The sequence below is a fragment of the Buceros rhinoceros genome, unplaced genomic scaffold, assembly GCF_000710305.1.
Source record: "Buceros rhinoceros silvestris isolate BGI_N320 unplaced genomic scaffold, ASM71030v1 scaffold13091, whole genome shotgun sequence".
NCBI lineage: Eukaryota > Metazoa > Chordata > Aves > Bucerotiformes > Bucerotidae > Buceros > Buceros rhinoceros.
The window spans coordinates 2,332-23,774 of NW_010393730.1; the positions used below are offsets into that span (position 1 = coordinate 2,332).

Here is a 21,443-nt window from a genome sequence, read left to right on the forward strand (position 1 = left end):
CAGCATCAACCTGACACTGCCATCTGGATGAGCAGCAGAGGCTGCTGCAGTCTCAACCCTGGCTGGCAAAGCCTGGGAGGCTGCAGGATGCTGCCCTTCGAGCCTTACCCACCCTCCACAGTCCGGGGGAATCTTGCTTCCTGCCCTCTGATCACTGCCACAGCCCTCAGATCTTGGCTGGCGGGACTCCCTGACGCTATCTGCTATTTTTCTGGAGCAAAATTATGCAAATCAATAGCAGGGATTTAAAAAAAAGAAGAAGAAGAAAAAAGTAAGTGAAATGGCAGTCAGTTTTAATGTCATAAATATATATGAGTGAGTAGAAGAAGAGCCATGGAGTACTCCCTTCTGGTGGGCTGAGAATCGACACAAGCCTGAGTCTCCAGGGTAAAACACGAGCAAAGTAAACGACAACACGAACACCCACTTAGCATTCATGCTACATATTCCTGATCTGAGCCTCACCAGCTCTAAGAACACTTCTGTTAAATACTGTAATGCTCCCAATTATGAGTGATCTGGATTGTTTATTTTCTAAACAGCTTTCCCCCGCCCCAGGAGATCCCATAAGCCTAAGACAAAAGCAGCCCTGAAGAGGTGTTTCAACCTCTTTTGGCTATACAATATCCACCGCCGGCTCCATTTCCCTCATTGCTTCATACTGACCTTGAGGATATTTCTGCCATTAAACGACTCCCGTTCCTTGAAAGATGATTTCCCAGTCACTGTATTGTTTCTCTCTTCAGCTGGAAGAGAAATGCCACCACCAGAATGAGCTTCAGACGCGAGAACTGTGTGTACTGTACCTCACCCCCCACTCTCTCCCTCCCCAAAGTCAGCTGCCAGCTAACAAACCATCTTTGCCCAGTTCTTAATGCAAAAAAACCACGTCCCCTTTGATTTTAAAGGGAACGAGGCTGAACGCGCAGGGATCGGTGCCTCTGTCGGGATGACCTATGTTACCTGGGGGAAAGACCCTCAATCACAGCTACTGCTAGGGTGATTCTGCAGGACTGATGGCTCAGGGCAACACATCTGCTCCTCTCTGGCTGATTTTAACCCCACATCCTGCCACGGCGAGAGTCAGCCCTGCGGGTGCTCGCATCGCCTGGTACAGCACCAAGTGCCAAAGCGGATGTGCAAGCGCAATGCCAGGCGCAACCCGGACAGCACCTCTACAAACCTCTGCCGCCTGCTCTGGGAAGCACATGCGTGTGGGGTGTATGCTTCTGCGGGGTGGGCACGCAGCCACGCACAGGCATTAAGAATAGCAGCCTAGGCCTACAGCAACTGCCAAGTGCCTACGTCTTAGATCCCTTTCCCCAAAGCATGTCTGGATTTTTATATAATCCCTAAGTACATGATCTGTTCTTTCTGCGGGACCTCTGCCTCGCTCAGTGAATGCATTCAGTATTTCTTTTTCATCTCCAGCATTAACTGTGAAGGCTCGCTCACACCTAGCACGCTATTCAAATCCTGTGCTGAATATAAAGCGACTTTGGTGGCTATCTCTGCAACGCTCTGGGCGCTGTGCCTGAATGCCTCTCATGCCTCACGGGGGTGTTCAGAATGCAGACTCACAATGCCAGACACAGCTGCCCGTAGGCCTCCCCTAACACAGGGCTGCATCAGCACTTTGGACTCACATTTTCACTGACTTTCAGGGCTAAGCCCCGTCTTTCAGGGTTTCTACGGCCCGAGTATGCCTGTCTGACTTTAGTCGCAGTCATCTCCAAAGCCTGCTGCTGGGTGCACAGAAACCATCTGCTGTTATCGCTGTCCATAGACTCACAGAGGCAGTAACTGGAGAACACTGCAGAACTTTCCGGCATCGCCCAGAGGCCACTGCGCCACAGACAGCCACGAGCAGCTTTAGTGCAGCGATCTTAAGGCTTGCAGACCACACACCCGTGCCAGAGCACACGCGTGTCTGCACATGGAGAAGGAGGCTGAGATATGCTGTCCCTCCCTGAACACAAGGCTGCTTTATAAACCCGTGTGATAAGGACGCACAGGCTGCTGGAGCAGGTGATCTCTTGGCAGAGGCAGCAGACACCGAGCACTCAATGGTAGTTCGTATTCAGCCTCGTAGTCGTCGGAATCTGATTTAACGAGAATGACACTGGAATCGCGCCACCTTTATTGGGCCATCTTTACCTGGACCAAAAAGGATCAGGTTTTCACCTTGTTCAACGGTTAGCACAGCACATCAAGCTGTGCCTGAGTTTCAGCGTAAGGTTGGGGCACAGAGAGCCCAGGACCTCACGTGCTACTGGAACACATTCCTTTCCGGCCCAGATCTGATGGGTGCTACTGGGCAACGGGGTTTCTGGAGCTGTGACAAAGAACCTTGGGGAGGGAAGATCGAGAAAGGGCTCAAAAGCCTGCCCACCTTCCCCAGCTCTGCTGATTGCTTTTTTATTTTCTCCCGGGTTTGACTTAGTGACATCCCCCCACAACCTTGTAGGTGTTTTTGAGATTAAGAAGAATCACAAAATTTTTAAAAAGAAAGAAAAGGCCAACCAAAGCATTTCCCATTCAGAGGTACGACTTTAAAAGGATTTATCGGTAAGGATGAGGCATACGCACCACCCGGATCTTTCCTGAAGAGAGTGTTCATGACTGTAGCGTGCAGTTTCACCCTATCCCATTCTTTAAGCATCAGGCCAGAGGCCACGAACCTTTCCACCAGTTTATCAGCAATCGCCTGCAATCTGGGGAGGCAAAACCAGAAAGAAGAGAGCGGCGTAAACCAAGGAGAAACCCCTGCGTCATCAGCCTTTTGCTTTCCAGCCAGGGAGGGCAGCATGTGTGAAATGAAGTCTCGGCACGCACGCGGGGAAAGGGAGCCAGTCTCTGATGGAAAGCGAACAGAGCCATCAGGATTCAGCTCTAACGCAAAAAGTTCTGGCTGTTTCACAAAGCCTCCTTGGTGATCACTTCTGCTGCAAATATTCCACGAGGAAGGGCAGATTTAGCACAGCAGAGAGCTTGTTCGCAGTGACAGATGTTACTGGGACTTGAAGGAATCATCCTTCCACTGCCAGGAAACACAATGTGTGCCTCCTTACAAATGCCAGAATCTGCAGACCCTGGGGGGCTTAGGGACCTGGCTCCCGGAGGACCTGCTCTGCTGAGGGACTGCAACCTGCACAGCGCACCGGGCTAGAGCTCAGGCCTTCTCTGTCCCAAACAGGCAACCCAGACGCTGGGCTTGATTTCTGGGAGAGTCTGGAACGTGGTGACAGAGGGCACAAACCCAGACAGCACACCCTGGTGAATGCTCCGGCTTTGAAGCTAGTGAGTAAGCGGGACATGCTGCCACCTTCTTGCCTGGCTCAGCCAGGGATTGTGGCGGCCGTGGCTGCAGGCAGACCTGTCCTAGGAGAGGCAGCAGGAGCAGGCAGGTGACCAGAGCCACACACTCATGTATCCTATGTCCACAGAGACGAAGGAACCTCCAGGCTGCTGCTGTCCCTGACCAACATTCTGCAGTGTCTCACCAAAAGCAGCAAGGACGTGCTAGAACAAAAATGTCCCATCACCAAAAACAAGGCAAGAGAGTATTTCTCTGTGCAGAATTTGGGGTTCTCTCACCATGCCCAAGGGATTAGACAGCTTTCTGCTCCACCAGGTCCCACCGCTTTGGCGTCTCAGCTGCAGCAGGAGAGGCAGGCAGCGCGTGGCCTCTCTGAGGCTGGCCCCCAGAGCCCGAGGCTGCATCACTCCAGTTGCCAGCTCCTACCCCACCACTGGTTTTGTACTGCCCCTCATGGGCTGCCAGCCCCCATGTGACAATTTCAAGACTCTCAAACTAGCAATTGTCATGTTTTTCTACCCCTTTCTGGCTTTACATCAGTGATTTTTAAAATTAGCAATGACAAAGATTAAATGAGTATCATTACAGACAATACTAAAACAAATTAACAGAGAATAGCTGAAGTAAAAATGGAGCTTTATTACGTTATAAAGTTAATCAAGGAAATAAAACAAATTACAATGTATTATAATGGAAATTATTTGCCATGTGGGAGGCATCAGAGCATGATTCCTCCCCAAGTCTGAGCCATTATATGTGCAGAAGGGCTTGTCAACCCCCAATTCTGTCTGCAGTTATGCAAGCTAGGTCAGGGTAAATCAAATCTCCTGCTTTATAGCTTAAGCTGATCAAGATCATCCAAAGATCAGGAAGGAACTCCACCCCTCAGCCATGCCAGGAACTACACAGAGCTCGCAAGACGCCTCGCATGAGACAGGAAGGCACACACCTCTCTTAAACGTGGGCTGCAGCAGCCTGACCCAGCACAGCAAACCATGTGGCTGCCGCTCTCCTCCGGTATTGGCCTTGCAGCAGAGAAACTCTGCTTTCGACCTGCTTTCCCCCCTTCCCTGAGCAAAGCAGGCAAGAGGTGCGCAGAGCTGCTCAGCAATGATCCCTCCAGCAGTTCCAGAAAGAGAAGCAGAGAGTTCTGCAGGGATGGCTATTTGTCCCTTCTTTATAACCACCGTTCCCAACACTGCGACTGCTAGACGCAAAGGAAGCAAAAGAAGCTTTCACTGCTCTCCATCAAGACAAAAACACCGTCCTTCCCCTCTACAGAGCTAAAAGCTTTCTGGATGCTTACTAACAGTTAAGGAGCTGTATGAGGGGAGGAGTGCCAGATGAATTAATTTGCAAATGAGGGCAGGACTGGCTTGGGCCAAGATCAAAACTTACAATCGCTTGTCCCTCTCTGAGCCTGATGCTATGCGAAAAGCAAAGGTGACATCACAGGACAGAAGTCTAGCAGCCTCCAGCTGCCATGCAAAGCACAGCATCTGGGTTTGGTCAAAACTTCAGCTAAATGAGCTCTGTGAAGGACAGGAAAGGCATCAGCCCTTTCTCGGGGTGGGGCGGGGTGGGCGGGGGTCATTTTCTCGTTCAAGGCAAGGTAGAGCTGCAGACCTCATTTCTCTCCCCTGCCAAAATCAGCTCTGCCACCCCTAATGTACACGAGCGTTTTCTGCTAGCAGTATGTCTAAGCGGCTTCTCAGCAAAATGGATACAGCCGCCATCTGAAGCCGACCACAGTGCTAGTACCAACAATTTGAGCTGTCTCCAGGCACAGGCAGACACCACTGCCTCACTTTAGGCCCTACTTATGCTCCTCAGGATCTCCCTTCCAGCTTCTCAGGTCACAGACTTATTTTCAATTGCAAGTGGAATCAGGAGCACTGTCCCGCAGAGGTGATCCAGAGCTCAGTGACTCAGAAGCGAGGCCCATCCCTCAGCTCTCAGAGCTGACACCTTGGACACTTTCTGCAACAAACCCACTGAAAGGCATCTGGGTCGTCCAGCATCTGCCTCCGTCTCCTCTTTCTGAGTGCCTCTGCCTTGTTTCTCCCACACTTCTCTTCTGTCTCCTGGCTGATCTCTAGCTTGCCCTGGTTCTCCACCCACCCCGTTTGTTTCATCTCACTCTTTCAGGGTAGGACAGACTTCAAAGTGGAAGAGCCGAGAAGAGGAAAAGATTTCATTTCCTACTGCCTCCCAGCAATTCTGGTATTTTCATTTTCCCACCCATTTCCTTATCCCACTTCCGATCTCTTCCTTCAACACAGCCTCCAAAGTGTGGTTTCTAAGCAGGGGGCCCCCCATGCCTCCTCAGCCCTCAGGGAAAGGAGATGCCAGAACATGTCCTTTCTTCCCTGAGCCAGTCCCTGCTGGCAGCCTCCCTCCTCCAGCTGCACTGCTCCGTGTTCCCCTACTAGCTCCTGCTGTCCTCTAGCAACGGGAACAGACACAAAAGGGCAGCACTGCCAGGAAAAGGGAAGGCTACGGCTGAGGGAGAGAAGGCTAAAGCTCTTTTGGCTACTCCCCCTGCACCCTTCCGCACCCCACCTCACAGCCAGCAGCATGGAGCACAACAGCTCTTACGCTTCCCTGTCTTCCAGAAAGCACTAAGAGAAAAGACAGTGCTGCCACTGGTGATGTACTTGTCAAAAACGAGGTGGAGGAAGGTTGTCCAAGCACCGCCACACCGCTGGCAGCACTGTTTGCAGAGCCACAGCCATCAGCCACGGTGGTGACCAGCACAAACACATGCACTGACACCAACCAGGCCTTGAGATTTCACATCAGCAGCTCAGAAGACAGACATCTGTTTCACACCCAGCGCCTGTTCCAGGCTGCTTACAGACACAAGAACCAACTCTGTAACCAAGTCATGCTTGTCTCAGGACCTTCTGGTGTAACTGGGTTTTAAGAATAATTAAGTGCTGCAGAATATGCCAGGCTGTCCAGATTAATCTGGATTGCAGGTTGGGAACCAGACAGCAGAGGCCAAGTTGTGTTGCCTCCTAAACCATCCCAGGAGTATCTCCTTGGCCATCTTATCGCTGCAGGAGCCACGACACCATTATTCAATCTGACAGGCTGCTACAGAAACAAATGACATCTTTCAGCTGCACCACCAGTGACTGATTTATTGAGCAAACACATCACTGCCTTAACGAGTTTAGGAAGCAAGAATGACTTCATCTTCCCGACTGCTGGCCCGAGGACTGCGAGCAGCACCACCAGCGTCAGAGGGCAGAGGAGGTTTCTCTGGCACGCCATGACTGCTGCCACAACACATCACGCGAGAATGAAAGAAAGAAGCATGAGGAGCTCACCTGTCCGAGCCATCCTTCATGTGGACTTTGGCATACAGGACATCTGTCGTGGCAGGGTCATCGTTCATGTACTCCACCCCTGCCACCTCCACAGTCAGAGGCTTCCCTCCAGCAATTTGGCTAAAATGCAAGAAATCCCTTATGTTAAAAGGCAAAACATCACACCTGGTTTTGAAATCCAGCGCACAGTACTCCTCCTGCACACGGCAACTACTCGCTTGTACCAAGGGAATGATATAAAATACATTTTTTGCTGTGGTTAAACACAAATTTTGGGTTAAGCGAAACTTAAATGTTATCTAGACTGTATGGGGCAGTGAACTCTCCCTGCTGAGGAGTCCTTCCCTTTCCTTCCCCAACCTCTCAGGTTGTTTGCATTGAAAAAACCCAACCACAAAAAAAGGCTCCCTAATCTCTCAAGCTCAAAAGGCTACAGATCCTATCGTCCCATTGTCTCAAGTAATACTGTAAAAACTGCTTTGGACGCATATGAAGTCAGCTTGTCAGTGTTCATGGGCTATCTCAACACGGAGATCTCCATCTGCATTACATAAAACCCACTGGCAGTAAAATGGTACAAGTTCTCGTTCCCTGTGAAGACAACGATCGTGACACAGAGTCTCCACCTCGCTGATTTTCGCTGGGAGAGGCACTCGATGCAGAATGCAGTTTTAAGTACATTTCAGCATCCACTTACAAACGCTGGCAGTAAATAGAGCTGATTTAAAACCAGCTCCAGCTACTCTTGCAGGAAGGCGAAACCGAAAATGTGTGCGGGATATAATATGCACTCCCACACCTGCAAACACGCTGTGAAGTGTATCTGCTTCCAAACACGCCGCCTCCTTGCCTTTACCACCAGAACACTGCAGGGAAGCAGGGTGCCGCAGCGAAAGCACCCTGTGAGTAAGTGCTGTTGTCTCATTTAACGCCAAGGCCTCGTGGAAAGTGCAGGGAGTGTCTGGGCAGGCAGAAGTAATAAACACCAGTTAACAATGTCAGCGTGACTTTGCTCTAACCTTGCTCACTTCTGTTCAGCTTGCCTTTGAGACGATCAGTAAAGCTCCCCAGTGGGAATAAGGAGACCGTGATCTCCGCTCCCCGTGTGTTTACTGGGAGGGAAACAGCACAGGTGTACCGTCGTGCACATCGCACCAAGAGCGTGAAAGGCCACGTATTCTAAAAAGGGTCAAAACGGGTCTACCTACCTTCCCGTGGCACCGCCTGCATTGAGCAAAGTTTAGCAAAGAAAGCTAGTAAGTGTTCATGTGGGTGGGAGGGAGCCCAAATTAATTTTCAAAGTATATTTATTTGGGTGTGGCGGGGGAAATAACCTAAAGGTTACATTCAAGTGTTGATTTCCCCTCCACTGAAGGAAATGGAGGGTAACAATTTTCTCTGCCTCAGTTCAGTGCGGGCAGAACCTTCCCCTGGAAACGCACTCGCATTTCTGTTCGACAGCTGAACAACTGGAGCTGTCGCTTTGAAGGCAGAGGTACGAATTTTGACCGTGCGTTAATTCCCAGAGACATTAGCTAGCACAGCGCGGCTAATTCTTCACGCACCAAGGCGATAAATAAATAAATAAATAAACACCAAGGATCCGTGCTCTGTGTGCAAAGGCTTTGCAGAAATAAATAAACCAATCCCCCAAGCCATCTCCAATTTCTAAGCCGACAGAGATAAGCTAATTACAGTGTCATTCCGCCACACTTACAGTTAAAGCCCTAACATCTGCAGCTCGGTGCTAACAGGCAGCGAGAAGGCCCCGGTCCTGCAGTGGCACTGAACGCTCCCGACTGACTACTCAGGCGGTTCCTGCTGGCTTCCCTGCACACAGCTCCCCGCATCAAGAAATGCGCGTCAGGGACACCTCAGCATCTGCTCTGAGGTGGGAGGCAAGCAGCGTGCCAGAGCCCACTGCAGGCAACACACAAAGGTAATGGAGCTCGTCCCTTCCTCCGCAGCAGACAGCGGATAACAGCAAAAATTGCTCACACAGAAATAACAGGGACTCACGTGAGGAAGAGAAATGAGTAGAGCAGCTTTTCAGGGAATGCTGAGGGTTTGAGCTGAGCTGCAGGATGCTGTTAGGCTCTTTGTGACTGCTTGGTGATTTCTACTGCTCCCTTTTGAAACATTTCAGCCTTTTTCTAAATTTCTAGAGTTGAGATAGACTATTGAGCTGCTTTTCTCTTTGCTGTCCCCTGTCACAGACAGCTTGCTGCTCTTCCCCCGCTCAAGCCCTTGCTGATGACATCCCTCTTTTATCACTTACTCCACAAAGTCCTCTTTACATCGCTGTAGGAGGTCACATGCTTTCTGGATCTCTTGCTCGTTCAGAAGTACCAGCGTCCCAAGCGTCAGGTGAAGCTTTGCAGGGTTCTGGAACAGGCTGCTGCTGACCCCATGATCCTACAAACAAGTCAATCAATCACATATAGGTGCCTTATCTCATGCACACCCCCTCTCCATCAGCAGGATAAATACTACAGAGAACAGGTACCACGGCACTGGCAGCAAACCTTTCCTCTCTGCATCACTGGTCTGGCTGGTAGTGACTAAAGTCAAAATGAGAAACAAAACTTGACAGGCTTTGCGAGCAAGCGAGCTCAGCCCGGCAGGTGAGGCGCAGCCCCCTGCCACACACACACTCCCTGCCCATCTTGTCACTGGAGCTGCTGAACGGTGGCCTGGAAGCTTGTTACGACAGGCTGTAACTCAGGACCCAGGAACAGCAGCGCTCACTTGACCAGGATTGTGAGAGAAGGCTTCCACAGCTGTCAAGCAGCAGCTGCCATCAGCAACAAACTCAACACAAGTCAGTACAGATGCAAAACTTGAGTTAAGTCCATTTTCTGTGCAATAAAGCTGGAACCAGCTGTAGTGACAAGCTCTAAATGGTCTCTAAATCCTGTCTAAACACAGGTTGCACCTCACGACTCAAGCACAGCTAATACCAGCTCTGATAATTACATTTTTCTTGCTCCCATATGCCCTATAGTTTGCCAAGATGCATTAAGTTTAAATTCCCTTTATAAGAAGAGCTACGTGTTGTTGCTGGGGAGGAGCTGTTCCCAGGTGGAGCAGTGGTTACACTCAGCCTTAAAAAACATGCTCTTTTGTTCTAGGATATTTATAAAAACACCTCGAGGATGGTTAACACACCCATATTAAAACAATTATTTCCACTTAGTAGCCATTTCCCATCAGCACATTTAATAGTTCCAGAAGCAGCCACCACCACTTGCCTTAAAGGCCACTGAAGCCTTTCTCTGTCTGAAAATGTCTGCTGACTGAGAATGACAGCTTTGAAGTTTCTAGCTGTGCTTCAGCGTTTGAAATAAAGCCTTTCAGATGTTTAAACACTGCAGTATCTCAGCCCGTCAGATTTTAATGCCCCACATCTCTCTCGGCATTTTTCATGCCTAATGACAATACTCATACTCTTCCTTACAGCCGTGCTTACGGGCTGGACTAGAGACGAGCCAACCTGCAACACGGAGGCTGGGGGCTTGCTCCAGCAGCCGCAGGCTGGCAAACTGTGGTGGTGCCCGGAAGAGAGAGGGCATCTACATACCTTCTGTTGCTGCTAATTACTTTATTGCTGACTGAAACCTCCAATCGTACCATGCCAGCAGTGGCAAAGCGTGTCGCAAACCTCAGCGCCGTGCAGCAGCCTCAAACAAGCACAGACTAACCATGTCGGGCACATCAAGAGCAGAGGGACGGCTCCATCTCACTTCTCCCTACCTTCCCTTCTCTGCAGTAAAAGTCCTGCAGCTTCCTTTAATTCATCCTGCTGTTAACACGCACCACAGGACATGACTTCTCTCCATCAGCCTTTTTTCTCCAATGGTATCCACAGCCGGAGAATATTTGGCCCAGCACAAAACAGTAATTCAGGTAACAGGCACCAGGAGAAAGTTCGATTTGTGCTTGGACAACCAGCCGTTGTCACTCCCGCAGTGCACACAGATGACATACAGTAGGAGAAAGTAGTTTGCAGGTCAGAAAGCAAAAGCCTTACCCTCATTTTCTGCCCCAGCACTATTTGTACTGCAAACACCAACCTGCCCCACAAGCAGCATTTTCCCCTGAGCTTTCCAGCACGTGAGTGTGGGCTGATAGCTGACAAAGCGACAGCACGTCACCTCCACAAGCCACACCACCACTGCTGGGGAGATTAGCAGGGATGAGCAGCGCACAGTGAGCAGGCCGAGACCTAGATAATCTTCCTGGTTTACTCCCTAGTTATTTCAGACAGCTCCTGAAAATCCCGCTTACACCCCTACTCTTTCACAGGCCGGCAGATCCCACTTCTCCCACACATAAAATAGATGCTGCGTCAGAGGTAGCTCTCCCTGGAACAGGCAATGTTTCTGCAGGCGTCTCAGCAGCCCTTCATGGCTGGATGCTGCTCGCCAAGGTGCAAAAGAGCTTGAAGCCACTTATTCTAATCCCAGATTAGGATATACTAACACCAACCGCTGTGTCGCCGCACGGAGAGCCGCCCTGTCCAGAAGTATCAGCCCTCTGCGACCTGACCAGCAGGGCCAGACAACAGCAACGCATTGCTGGGAAATGTGTGATCATAACTACTGCTAAGGGAAAATCATCTCCTCCTCCAGGGAGGATGAGCCCAGGAGATGTGATCCTGCCAACATTGCGATTTGGGGGCTTCGTGGACATCTTCCAAGTACCTGAGGAAAGAACCCTCTCAAGGTAGCTACAAACATAAAAGCCCGAGTGAGGAGTGAGTTCAGTATCTGAGGTGGGCAGAGGGATCCACCAGGATCTAAGCCACGCTCTCCACGTGCCTCTCAGCAACAAGCTCTTCTTTCACCGGTTTCCTCCCCCGTGGAAGGAGGAAGGTGCAGTGGAAGGTGGGTACTCCTCACAGCACACATCCCAGTGGCTCGTGGGAAGCGGTGACTTCCAGCCCTAACGGAAGCAGAGCACCAGATCAGGGCAGGCAAGGTGCCATAGCAGGGAATCCCCAGATTCTACAGGGGACTCTGAAAGCAGCGTATTTGCACAACTCGCTGGCAGATTCAAACACAGAAACCAGACTCTATTGTCGCTCTAAAAATTTACTATTCAGACTTGGGTTCTCCAACGCCGTACTGAGAGGCAGGAAGAATATCCCCTTTACGCACCATCCGCATGTGATGACTGCCCATTTTAGCTTACGCCTCTCCCCGACACTGCCCTGTCATGGTCAAAAAAACAACTCATTTCCACTCAGCCTTAAGAATTCATTTTTAACTCCCTCCCTGCTACTTAGACTTCCACCTTTGCTCTCCTCCTTTAAAAGGATTTTATCTGAAAAGGTTTTATCTGGCGTCTTCACCTCTCTTTGCAAAGCCCGAGTACATCGTTCCTCCCAATCTAAGGCCCCACAGTAGGGAAACCATAGACCACAACACACTTCAGGCCTTCTACATGACAGGGTAAAGGATCAAACTCCTTAGCTCCTTCCCCCTGGCTGTGACCTTCCTACTGCCTTAAGAGCTTCCAGTGTTTGCAGACAGCTTAATGGTTTTGGTTTGGTTTTTTTTTTAAGCAGGATACTGGATGCCAGCTATATGCCCTCTCCCACTTCGATCCACAAACAAAGGAGTGAGCCACAAAAAGAGCGTTTCCTCAGAACTGACTGAAGAGCTGCAGGCTGGAAAACCCCTCCCATTTTCTGTCCCTTCCACTCCGAGATATAATACCTTATCGGCAATGTCTGATATTTACAGGTTGCCATATATTACAGCAATCATATTTCTTTTCCGTGCTACATCTGCAACCTGTTAGGTCTGCAAATGCTGCGTTTGCACAGCTCTGAAAGACCCAGCTCTGATTTCTCACAGCAGTATCACTGCAAAGTCTCTTCCTTTTCCACCAGCAATCTCAGACAGACATTTCAGTCCTGCTCACTCTGACATCTCCATGACTGTGCTAGGAGACTTCCAAGGTCATCCAGTCATCTGGACCACCCACTGCACCACATCAGTAAAGAGCCTGTCCAGGTGAGCCACCACCCCGTATGCATGTTAAATTAGCTTGAAAAGAGCCTCCCCTCCGCCTGCTTCACTGCCTGGCAGTCTCGACCACACAATCGTGTGAATGACACCTGAAGTGTTCAATATTTCAACACGAGGTTCATCTTATAAAATATCTTAAAGACACACACAAAGAAGTTAGGAAGCATATACCTACCAACACAGGCCTATGCTATAAAATATAAATGAATGGTTGTCATAGTAACTGCTTCAGAGAGAAATAGAGTCCCCTGCAAATGCTCAATGGCCAGAAGAAATCCTCACACACGCACACCTTGTCCTTCCTCTTCCTTACCATTATTACCGAGCTTCATTCAAAGACTGGAGCTCACCTAATTCTGCATCGTCTTGCACCAGCAAACTGCAACAGGAAGGGAAGTGCACTGCTTCTGCCACTGAATCCCGTTCAGATTTCTCCCAGTATGCTGAGAAATCCCGTTGCTTTGGACAAATCTATAAGCTCTCTTATTGCTCTGCGAGGCACAGTTTTGAATTACTGTTTTTCATTACTGATGTGCTTTCTAGCAGACCCTGCTGTGAGATAAAGTGGTATTAGAGTGGCATTACTGGCTGGTGAAGTGATTGAGTGACATACCAGGCTGCAATACACTCCTTGAACTAACAGGCAGCAATATATCTGGAAACCCTTTTCCTAATACCAGGAGAAGGAAAGGCAGAAACATAAAGCACCACATATTCCTAGGCTATACATGTGCAAACACCCCAATACCTGCTACTGACCGAATTCTACATTTCAAACTAAAAATGGTATCTCTAGAGCTGATGGAAGCAGCACCAGGAACATTTCAGGCCCTTGGGAGAGGCATAGGCCACTGAGCAGTGCTAACATGACCCCAGAGCTTCCAGGGCAGGGCACCTTGTGCCCACACAGTGTGGAGAGCAGGAACTGCAGCCCCAGCCCTTCTGCCTTCACCCATACAGACGCGTCCTGCTGTAGGGCAGCTTCAGCTGCCGCCGCTTTGGGAGATTCCCAAAAGCGCCTTGATGACTTGGCAGCAGCAAAAGGCACGTTCCGTCCGGAGTGCCACACTCTCTTAGAGATGTTGCTGCTACTGTTATTAGGAGGATTCATACCTGGGTGCTGGTTCTGCATACGGTTCAAGTCTGAGGTTACAGCAAGCCAGAAGTAGCTGTTCGGCTGAAACGTGTTCCCACGTGCATGCCCACGCTGCAGGACCCCTGACTGTGAAGCAGAGCTTTACAGGAGTCAGTGCTGTCCAGACACAGGACAAGAACTGCAGGAGAGACAGGTCAGGCAAGAGGAGGAAAAACAGACATGACTGTGGTCTCAGTGGTCTCAGCACTCCTCTGACCAAGCCTGGGCTTCTGCTGCTTTCTAGGACAAGGAGCACGTGAAGATTTTCAGACGTTTCCATGCAGCTGCTTCTCAATGTGACTGACACCACTGGGGAAAGCACCAAAATAAATCTATGAACATGTTTGTAAGTGGATGGCAGGCCTCCCAGCCTACCCAGGAATGCAAACTGATACTTCAGGATGAGCAAGAGACAAACACCGTGACAGAGACAGACCAGGAGGGGACTGGAGAGCAGTTAAGATCACCAGCTGAGTCTGGGCCAGTGGAAGGCTGCAGAGATGCAACCAAAACCACAGGCAGGAATAATGAATGCTCTGCAAGAAGATCTGGTCTTGTGCGAGGCCAGTGTGTTGCAGAATTAAAGACACAGGATGAAAGCATGAACGACAGCATTAGCTGCAAAGATGAATAAAAGAGGCCACATCCTAGAGAGCGACACTGAAAGGATTCGCCTGACGCCGAGGCAGCCTGGAAGCCACGACCCAGTTAGATGTGTGGGATGACACTGAGGTTCCTGCCCTGTGCAGCAGGCAGGTCTGGGTTTGCTGTCCATGGGGAGGGACAAGCAAGATCCACAGGACCTGCTGGCAGACAGCTAGAGAGAGGAGGAGAATCAGATAAGTGGAGTCCAGGATGCCGAGGCTTCAAGCAAGGCAGGGCCAGATCTCCAGGGACATCAAGTTAGAAGGGAATAAAGGGCAAGAGAAACACCAGACCGAAAGCAGTGGTCTCTGTCCAGGACCAAAAGCATGAACAGCCACTACCAGAGCCCTGTGCGGAAGTTACCGGCCCCACGAAGAGTGGCTTCTCTCCCTGTAACTTTGGTGTGTGCCCACAGAAGGACTGGAACTAGAAACCAACAGAGGGAGTGTCATGGTTTAAACCCAGCTGGCAACTACACTCTAAGAAAGGCAGATGCTGCTGGCTAATGGGGTTAGAAGATCAAGCCAGTGACCTCCTCCTAACCCAAGGAAAGGATGCTCATGGCACTGCACTGGTTGCTAATCCCTGAATCTGTTGGCTAGTTTCAGTTGTATTTAGCATCAGGTGGAAATCTGAACGATAAAAAGCTCTGAAGATGTCATGGTAATAGGCAGTTGGGGGGTGAAGACAGACTTAAATCAGAACTGCCAGGAAAGACAAGACTCAAGCAAAGTCAGCTCATTCCTCTCTTCCAGGTGAGGCTCTTGACATGCAAGTGACCATGAAAATTTGAGCAAGAACTTGCATCTCACCAGATACCAGATAATTCACACCCATACCAAGAAGACATGGGAAACTAAACTTTTTAAGGTGTGATATCTGCAAGATTTTTTTTCCCCCTTTGAAAGGTGCAAGCAGAAGTGAGGGACACAAAAGTGTCCCTGCCAGCAGACTCAGAGGACAAGGGCGATTTAATGATACTGTTCCCTCTCCTCAGCCTGGCCGTGTGCATTGACACACCACTTCTGTCCAAACAGAAGCATGCTAAAATTAACCAGGGAATACACAGCTTTCGCTTCATTCTGCTCCTCTTCTCCCCATGCCTATCGCCTGCTGCTCTCGGTGTAAGATCTGAAGGCAAGTAGGAGGGACTGTCAGCACAGTCTCATGGGGAAGAAAGGAAGTGGTTAGCTTTGCAGGATGGCATGTGCTACCAAGTCATTTCTTGCTCAGCACCGGTAATGACACCCATCTTCCTTCGCTGCCAGTAGCCAAAAGAAAAGTGAAACAGAAGCAGCAGAAAACTTGTGAGCTTCGTGGTTATGTAGAAATCATGTTATATGTAGAAAGGTCCACTGCATTATTTAGTGGCTTTCCTATTAAAAAAAAGAACCCCACCAAAAAAAAAAAACCCCAACCCTCTTCTTTAGAATCTCAGATATCCTCCCACCTAGGAAAACGTCTAAGGAGAACACAATATTTTACTAACGATTTGCTAAGTAAGCCATTCCACTTTCCACAAGGTTTCACAACAGCACTCAGCACATTCACAGCAGATCCGCCAACTTAAGTAAGAGGCCTGTTAAAAATACATTCCTAGCAAATAGAATAGAGCAAGGCCTTCGAGGTAAATGCCAAAAGCTATCTCAATAAATGAAACGGCACTCTGCTGAAGGGCTTCCACTTGATTTTAATTCTCACATGGATCCTTACCTTTGAGCATTTCTCCAACACTTCCTCCCTGAACTGCAGGAACTTCTCCTGGATGGTGGGCTGGTTGAGAGCGATGGACAGGAAGTGTGTGAAGGGCTGCTTCTTGCGGAAGCTGTCCAGGAGAACATCGATCCGCGTTCGGGCCGAGACGACACCGCCGCGATGCTGCCCCGTAATCACTGCAAGGAAACAAAGCAATACCTGTTTGGTTTCTGTGAGCTGCAGTGAGACTGCTGACACCCACGCCCATGCAAAATAAAGAGTAATTAAAAGGATCACGATTTTACACGATACTTACCTGCGCACTTTAAAATAACAATATTGGAGGGTACTGTGAAGGTGAGAACGTTTCACCCAGGAGATGCCAGGAGGGAATTAGAAAAACCTGCACAACAAAACCCCTGTCCTGTTAGCCCCGGGCTCACTGAAGAAGCGCTAGCCATTAAAATCCCCAGCCACACACAGAGAAATCCTCCCAGACTCCCCGCTTGACTTGAAATGCCTGACACGGCTGAGCTTCCCTCTGTAAAGACAGGACGATGCCATCAAAAGTATCCTTCTGCTCTCGAGACAGTCAGCTCCGAGTCCCTAAAAAAACAACAACTAAGAGACTATCGTTTCAGTGGCTCTTCACATTTCTAGAGCATTATTCAAGTTTTCACAAAGGCCGTCAAAGTGAAAAAGAAAAGGAAATCCATCCAAGATCAAGATGGCCTGTATTGTTTCTGCATGCACTTCAAGGCACCAAACAGAGAACACTTGAGCTTGAAAGGAGAGAACTGCAAGGAGCAACATTTTCTTGGCTTCCTATTATTACATGTTTTCAACATCTCTCAACCTTCCTAATAGTCCTTCACGGTTCCTAGGAAGAAGTCAAGACCCACTTCTCGAGAAGTACCGCCACGTTCCTGTGTGCCACTGCAGCTGGATCCCCCGTCACAGCTCCGTCATGAACGTAACCTTACACCACGCCAGTTATCCAAAGGGTGCGTAAGGGGCCCTCCAGATACGTGCTCAGGCAGAAACCCGCTCAGGCCAGCCCATACGAGTGACGCCTCCTTTCTTTTTAAGTCACTGGAAGTGATGAGAAGGAACATACGGTACAAGAAAGCCAGCTCTCACTATCAGGATCAAGTGACAACACCAGAAAGGCAGCAACAACATCAAAACGCTTCTCATTTTAAAGCAGACACTGAAGTTTACTGCGTGCATAAACACGGTAACTTTTTCTGGGTGTATGCTATGGGTTTTATTAATGGAAATGATACTAATTTAAAAAGAAAAGGAAATTAAAAAATCCCACACTTTCAGCCCCAAAGTTCTCAAGCCACTCATTTAAGGCCCAGAAGTGACTATATTGTGACTATTCATAGGATTAAAATACTCTTTTTTTTTCCCCAAAAAAACCTTCCACTGCTTCATAAGGATTTATAGATACAAAAAATAAACTCAGGAGAAAAGCAAACTGATTTTACCGGGGCCATAAGGTGAGTCCGTGTCATGTCAGAAAGAGGAATAAAGGAAAAACACCTCCTATACCCACTCCCCACTCAAATTGTGTCCGTACAAGAGCTGATGAGAGAACACCCCTTTTGTGCCTGTTAAACTCACCAATTTCTCCTTCCACTCCAGGCTTGGGAATGCTGATGCAGGTTCGAGTCTCAGTTTCCAGTCTCTTCTTGGTTTCCCCTTTCTTCCCAATGATGTACCTGGAAGTATAAAAGTGCCAGAGAGTCACTCACATGGTGTCACTGGGCTGGTCTTTATCAAGTGCGTCCCGTCAGCAGATTAACCACGCCACAAGGGAGCCAGGCTCCGAGCTGGCCCCAGGCAGTTCGGTCCCCCCAGACTCCATATCTCTGTGCTAAAGGGATGCACGTACTCAGCTCGATGGGCAGGGCCCACAGGCTACTCCTGGGACTCCACGTGTGACCAGCCCAGGACTATGGGACAACGCTGAGCTGGTTCGTAACTGGCGTAAGCTAAAATAAGTTATTTGGTCCATGACAGCACTGGCCAGCACATCCTGCCACAGCTTATTCATCAGCTAGGTCATCCCTTTTTGCCATTACTCCAGCTGACCAAGAACTAAGAGCATCTTCTCTGCTTTTTTGCTTTGCTCAAAGTAGTCATTTGCCAGCATTGAATTATGGAACAGAACATTTTTCTTTCTCTACATTTCAGTTAAAATAGTCAACCAATAAAACTGCCAAAAATAACTCGATAAAGCTTCGAACACTGCAGCCTTCCCAGTAAACCTTGGGTTGGAATCAACCGTCAGTTCCAGTCGTGTGTGCTTTCTCTCAAAGCTTTCACGAACTCCCCCTGACAGGCTGCTTGCCTCAGTTCTTTCCCCCCTTCTCCCACCCTCACTGACGCTTTTATGTTCAAGGGAAGAGATGCTCAAAACTCTCCTGCCAGCAAGAAAGCACCACCTGCTGTCACTGTCACCAGGAAGGCTAGGAGTCAAGCGTGGCACAACTGCACTAGAAAGGCACTGCCAACTTTCCCTTCCCAAATGCTAAAATCCTCAAAATCGAATACATTTAGGAGATCCAGTGCTTACCCTGACCTCAAAACAAATACTCTGTGCTCAACCGCTTCCTCAGCCAGCAGCAACTCCAACAAACCAGAAACACACAGGCTCACTTGTATAACGGGCTAGGAACCTCCACTCTGCACTGGAAGCCTTTCTCGGTCTCTTCCATCACAAAGGCATCACAAGGTTCGTCTGCACAGTCATCAGGGCCTACCAGAAAAAGAACAACAGACCCTGTACACCCTCTGTAAAGTTTGGCAGCACTTTGTGTAGGACAAGGCTCACAGCTGCCTTCTCCCAAGGTTAAATACAGGAAGAAATGGACTGCTCTCCACTGCAGCTAACTGCTTTTTGCTTCGCCTTACAACCAGCTCCGGAAAACAACGACTGCTTCTAAATCAACTGGGCTGGGAGGTGTCAGAAGAGTTACAGCCCAGGACTTCTCTCAGCTGGGAGCTGAGCAACTGTCCAGTGGCAACGGTCTCTTCTCCTGGCCAGGTGGAAGCCACCAGCCCATTCGGAGACCCAAGCAGGAATTTACAAGTCTCAGAAGAATATAAATAGAAGGTGAGGGTAGGTTGGTTCAAAGGTTCAGGTACGGCATTTTGGAAAACAGAGAAATTCTCACCCCCTTGGCACAGAGGAATAGATGCTCTTTTCACGCGTGGGCCATTCAGTCATGCCTGTGAGGGCCAAACGGCTTCCAGAATGCCCGTGGTTTCTCTCTGCTCTCCAGCACATACCAGGATGAATTTGGGTGGCAAGGAGCTCATTAAAGCTTTGTCCAATCCACTGAGAGGCAGGGTGGAGGCAGAAACAGGACACAACGGCCACAGCCCTCCCCATTTGAGAAATAACAGCTGACCTTCTCCGTGCCCACAACAACACACGCAGCACTACCACAGACGTACAGGCAGAAAGATGAAGTAAACCACATCAGAACAGGAAGAATTTTGCCCCCAGAATGGGTAACACCTTGCAAAAGCCACATTGTAAGAGGACAATTCTTCAAGAGGCAAACACTGCAAGGAGAGAGGATCTTCAGAGAGCAGCCTCCACTCCTGCCAGACCTGCAAATAATCACTACCGAAAAGAAAGGCACTTCAGGAACCCGGGGAAAACAGACTGGGGAGCTCTTTTTTTTCCCCCCTCTTCCATGGCCAGCAAGCATAACCAACAGTCAGCAGCACAGACAGCCAAACCCACAGGAGGTAACTGGGATTACGTCCACTCTTTGGTCAGCAAGATCATCAGGGACCACGCAAAGTATCCTTCTCCCTCTTGAACCTCCCACTCCACCACACAGGCAGGTCCTTCAGCACACAGAGACACCAGAGCCAACACCAAGTGCCCCAGCGTCGGTACTTCCACCCGTAGCACATCCTGACAGCACCTCACGCAGCGCTCTGTACCTGCACAGAAGTCCTGCTCCTCCTCCTCGTGCTGGTGGGCCTGCTCTTGAATGAGGTTCTTCCTGTACACTCGCCCCCCGATCCTTACCAGGGTGGGCCGCAGAACGTCCATCCCGCTCCTCCTCCTAACGCAAGAACAAAGACAGCTTTGCCAACTTATGCCAGGGAAAGGCAAACGCCAATGTTTCCGTGCCGATAACCTGTAAGAGGCACCGGGGGAGTTCTGGGGGGCTCAGCAGTAAGGAGCGAGGTCTGCATCTCCAGAAGAGCTGTAACGCCTAAGCACAAGTACGAGAGACTTCAGACCTTCTCCAACCTTACGCCACTCTTTCAAGGACTAAATTTATGAGAAATTTCCAGTATACTCACTGTCAGCTCGTAAAGCACAAACAAGCAACGTAAGACACGTAATGAAGCATCAGGGTTTTCACCCCTGCAAGGAGGTCAGCAACCGATCCCCACTCTCCCTGAAGGTCACAGGTTTCAGCTGAAACTCACTGCAGCCACTATCAATGCACCGCTTCAGCACTGCTCAGGATTCTAAGAGTTTCACCTCGTTATTCTCCACAGCTGCAGACCAAAGAGACCCCAGCCTCTAGCAAGGATTCCCCTACAACACTGACCTCTCAAGATACCTGACATCCTCCACTAGTGTCTCAAAGGCCTAAGGAGCTTTTCAAAAGCACACCCAGCTCCCCAGATCCGCTCGGAAAGGAAGGAAAGCACTCCCGGGGCTTGGCACTGGCTGGTGTGAGCAGTTACACCTCCAGCCCTCTACATCAGAGCACGGTAAGCATAAAAGTCTTAATGCTACCCTGCATGATCCCAAATATCCAGATATCAGAATTACAGGGCACTGCATTACACTTTTTACACAGTGGACAACATTTAACTGTACAGAAACACAGAACTGGCGGTTGTCGTTAGTACCTGAATTCCTGCGCTCACTGGAATGGTTATTGGTTTGCCTTGCTTTTAAAACAGAAATTTCTGTTACTCAGGAAACAAAGTCCCCACCCAAAAATGTCCCTTCCTCAGAAGGTTTACCTGACCACTGCAACAGAACCTGACAGGGGAAAAAAAAAAAGTGAGCTCTCCTCTGACACTGCACTTCTCCTGAAGGGGATTTCTCACACGGAGTGCCGCGCTGCTGGAAGGTCAACACTCTTCCTTTCGGTGAAGCCCCAGCCACCCTCTGAAGCGACTCACAACCCCCGAACTGACAGTTAAACGAGGCGGCACTCCTGTAATTCCAGGGAAGGCGTGCGGACGGGGCCGCGCCCCGAGGAGGGCAGAATCAGCCACGAACA

At 49.6% G+C, this 21,443-nt stretch overlaps 1 protein-coding gene across 1 annotated transcript; it reads right to left on the reverse strand.

The window, feature by feature from the left end:
- Positions 1–666: 666 nt before the first annotated feature.
- Positions 667–21,383, reverse strand: ASCC1 (activating signal cointegrator 1 complex subunit 1; the record flags this gene model as incomplete). The annotated part of the gene is made up of 9 exons (XM_010144980.1): positions 21,358–21,383; positions 20,134–20,258; positions 18,832–18,931; positions 17,794–17,891; positions 16,183–16,361; positions 8,933–9,069; positions 6,655–6,774; positions 2,590–2,714; positions 667–746 (listed from the first exon to the last, which is right to left on the reverse strand). Coding segments are annotated over exons 2-9 (951 nt in total), but the record flags the coding sequence as incomplete, so codon positions are not given.
- Between the last annotated feature and the right edge of the window lie 60 nt (positions 21,384–21,443).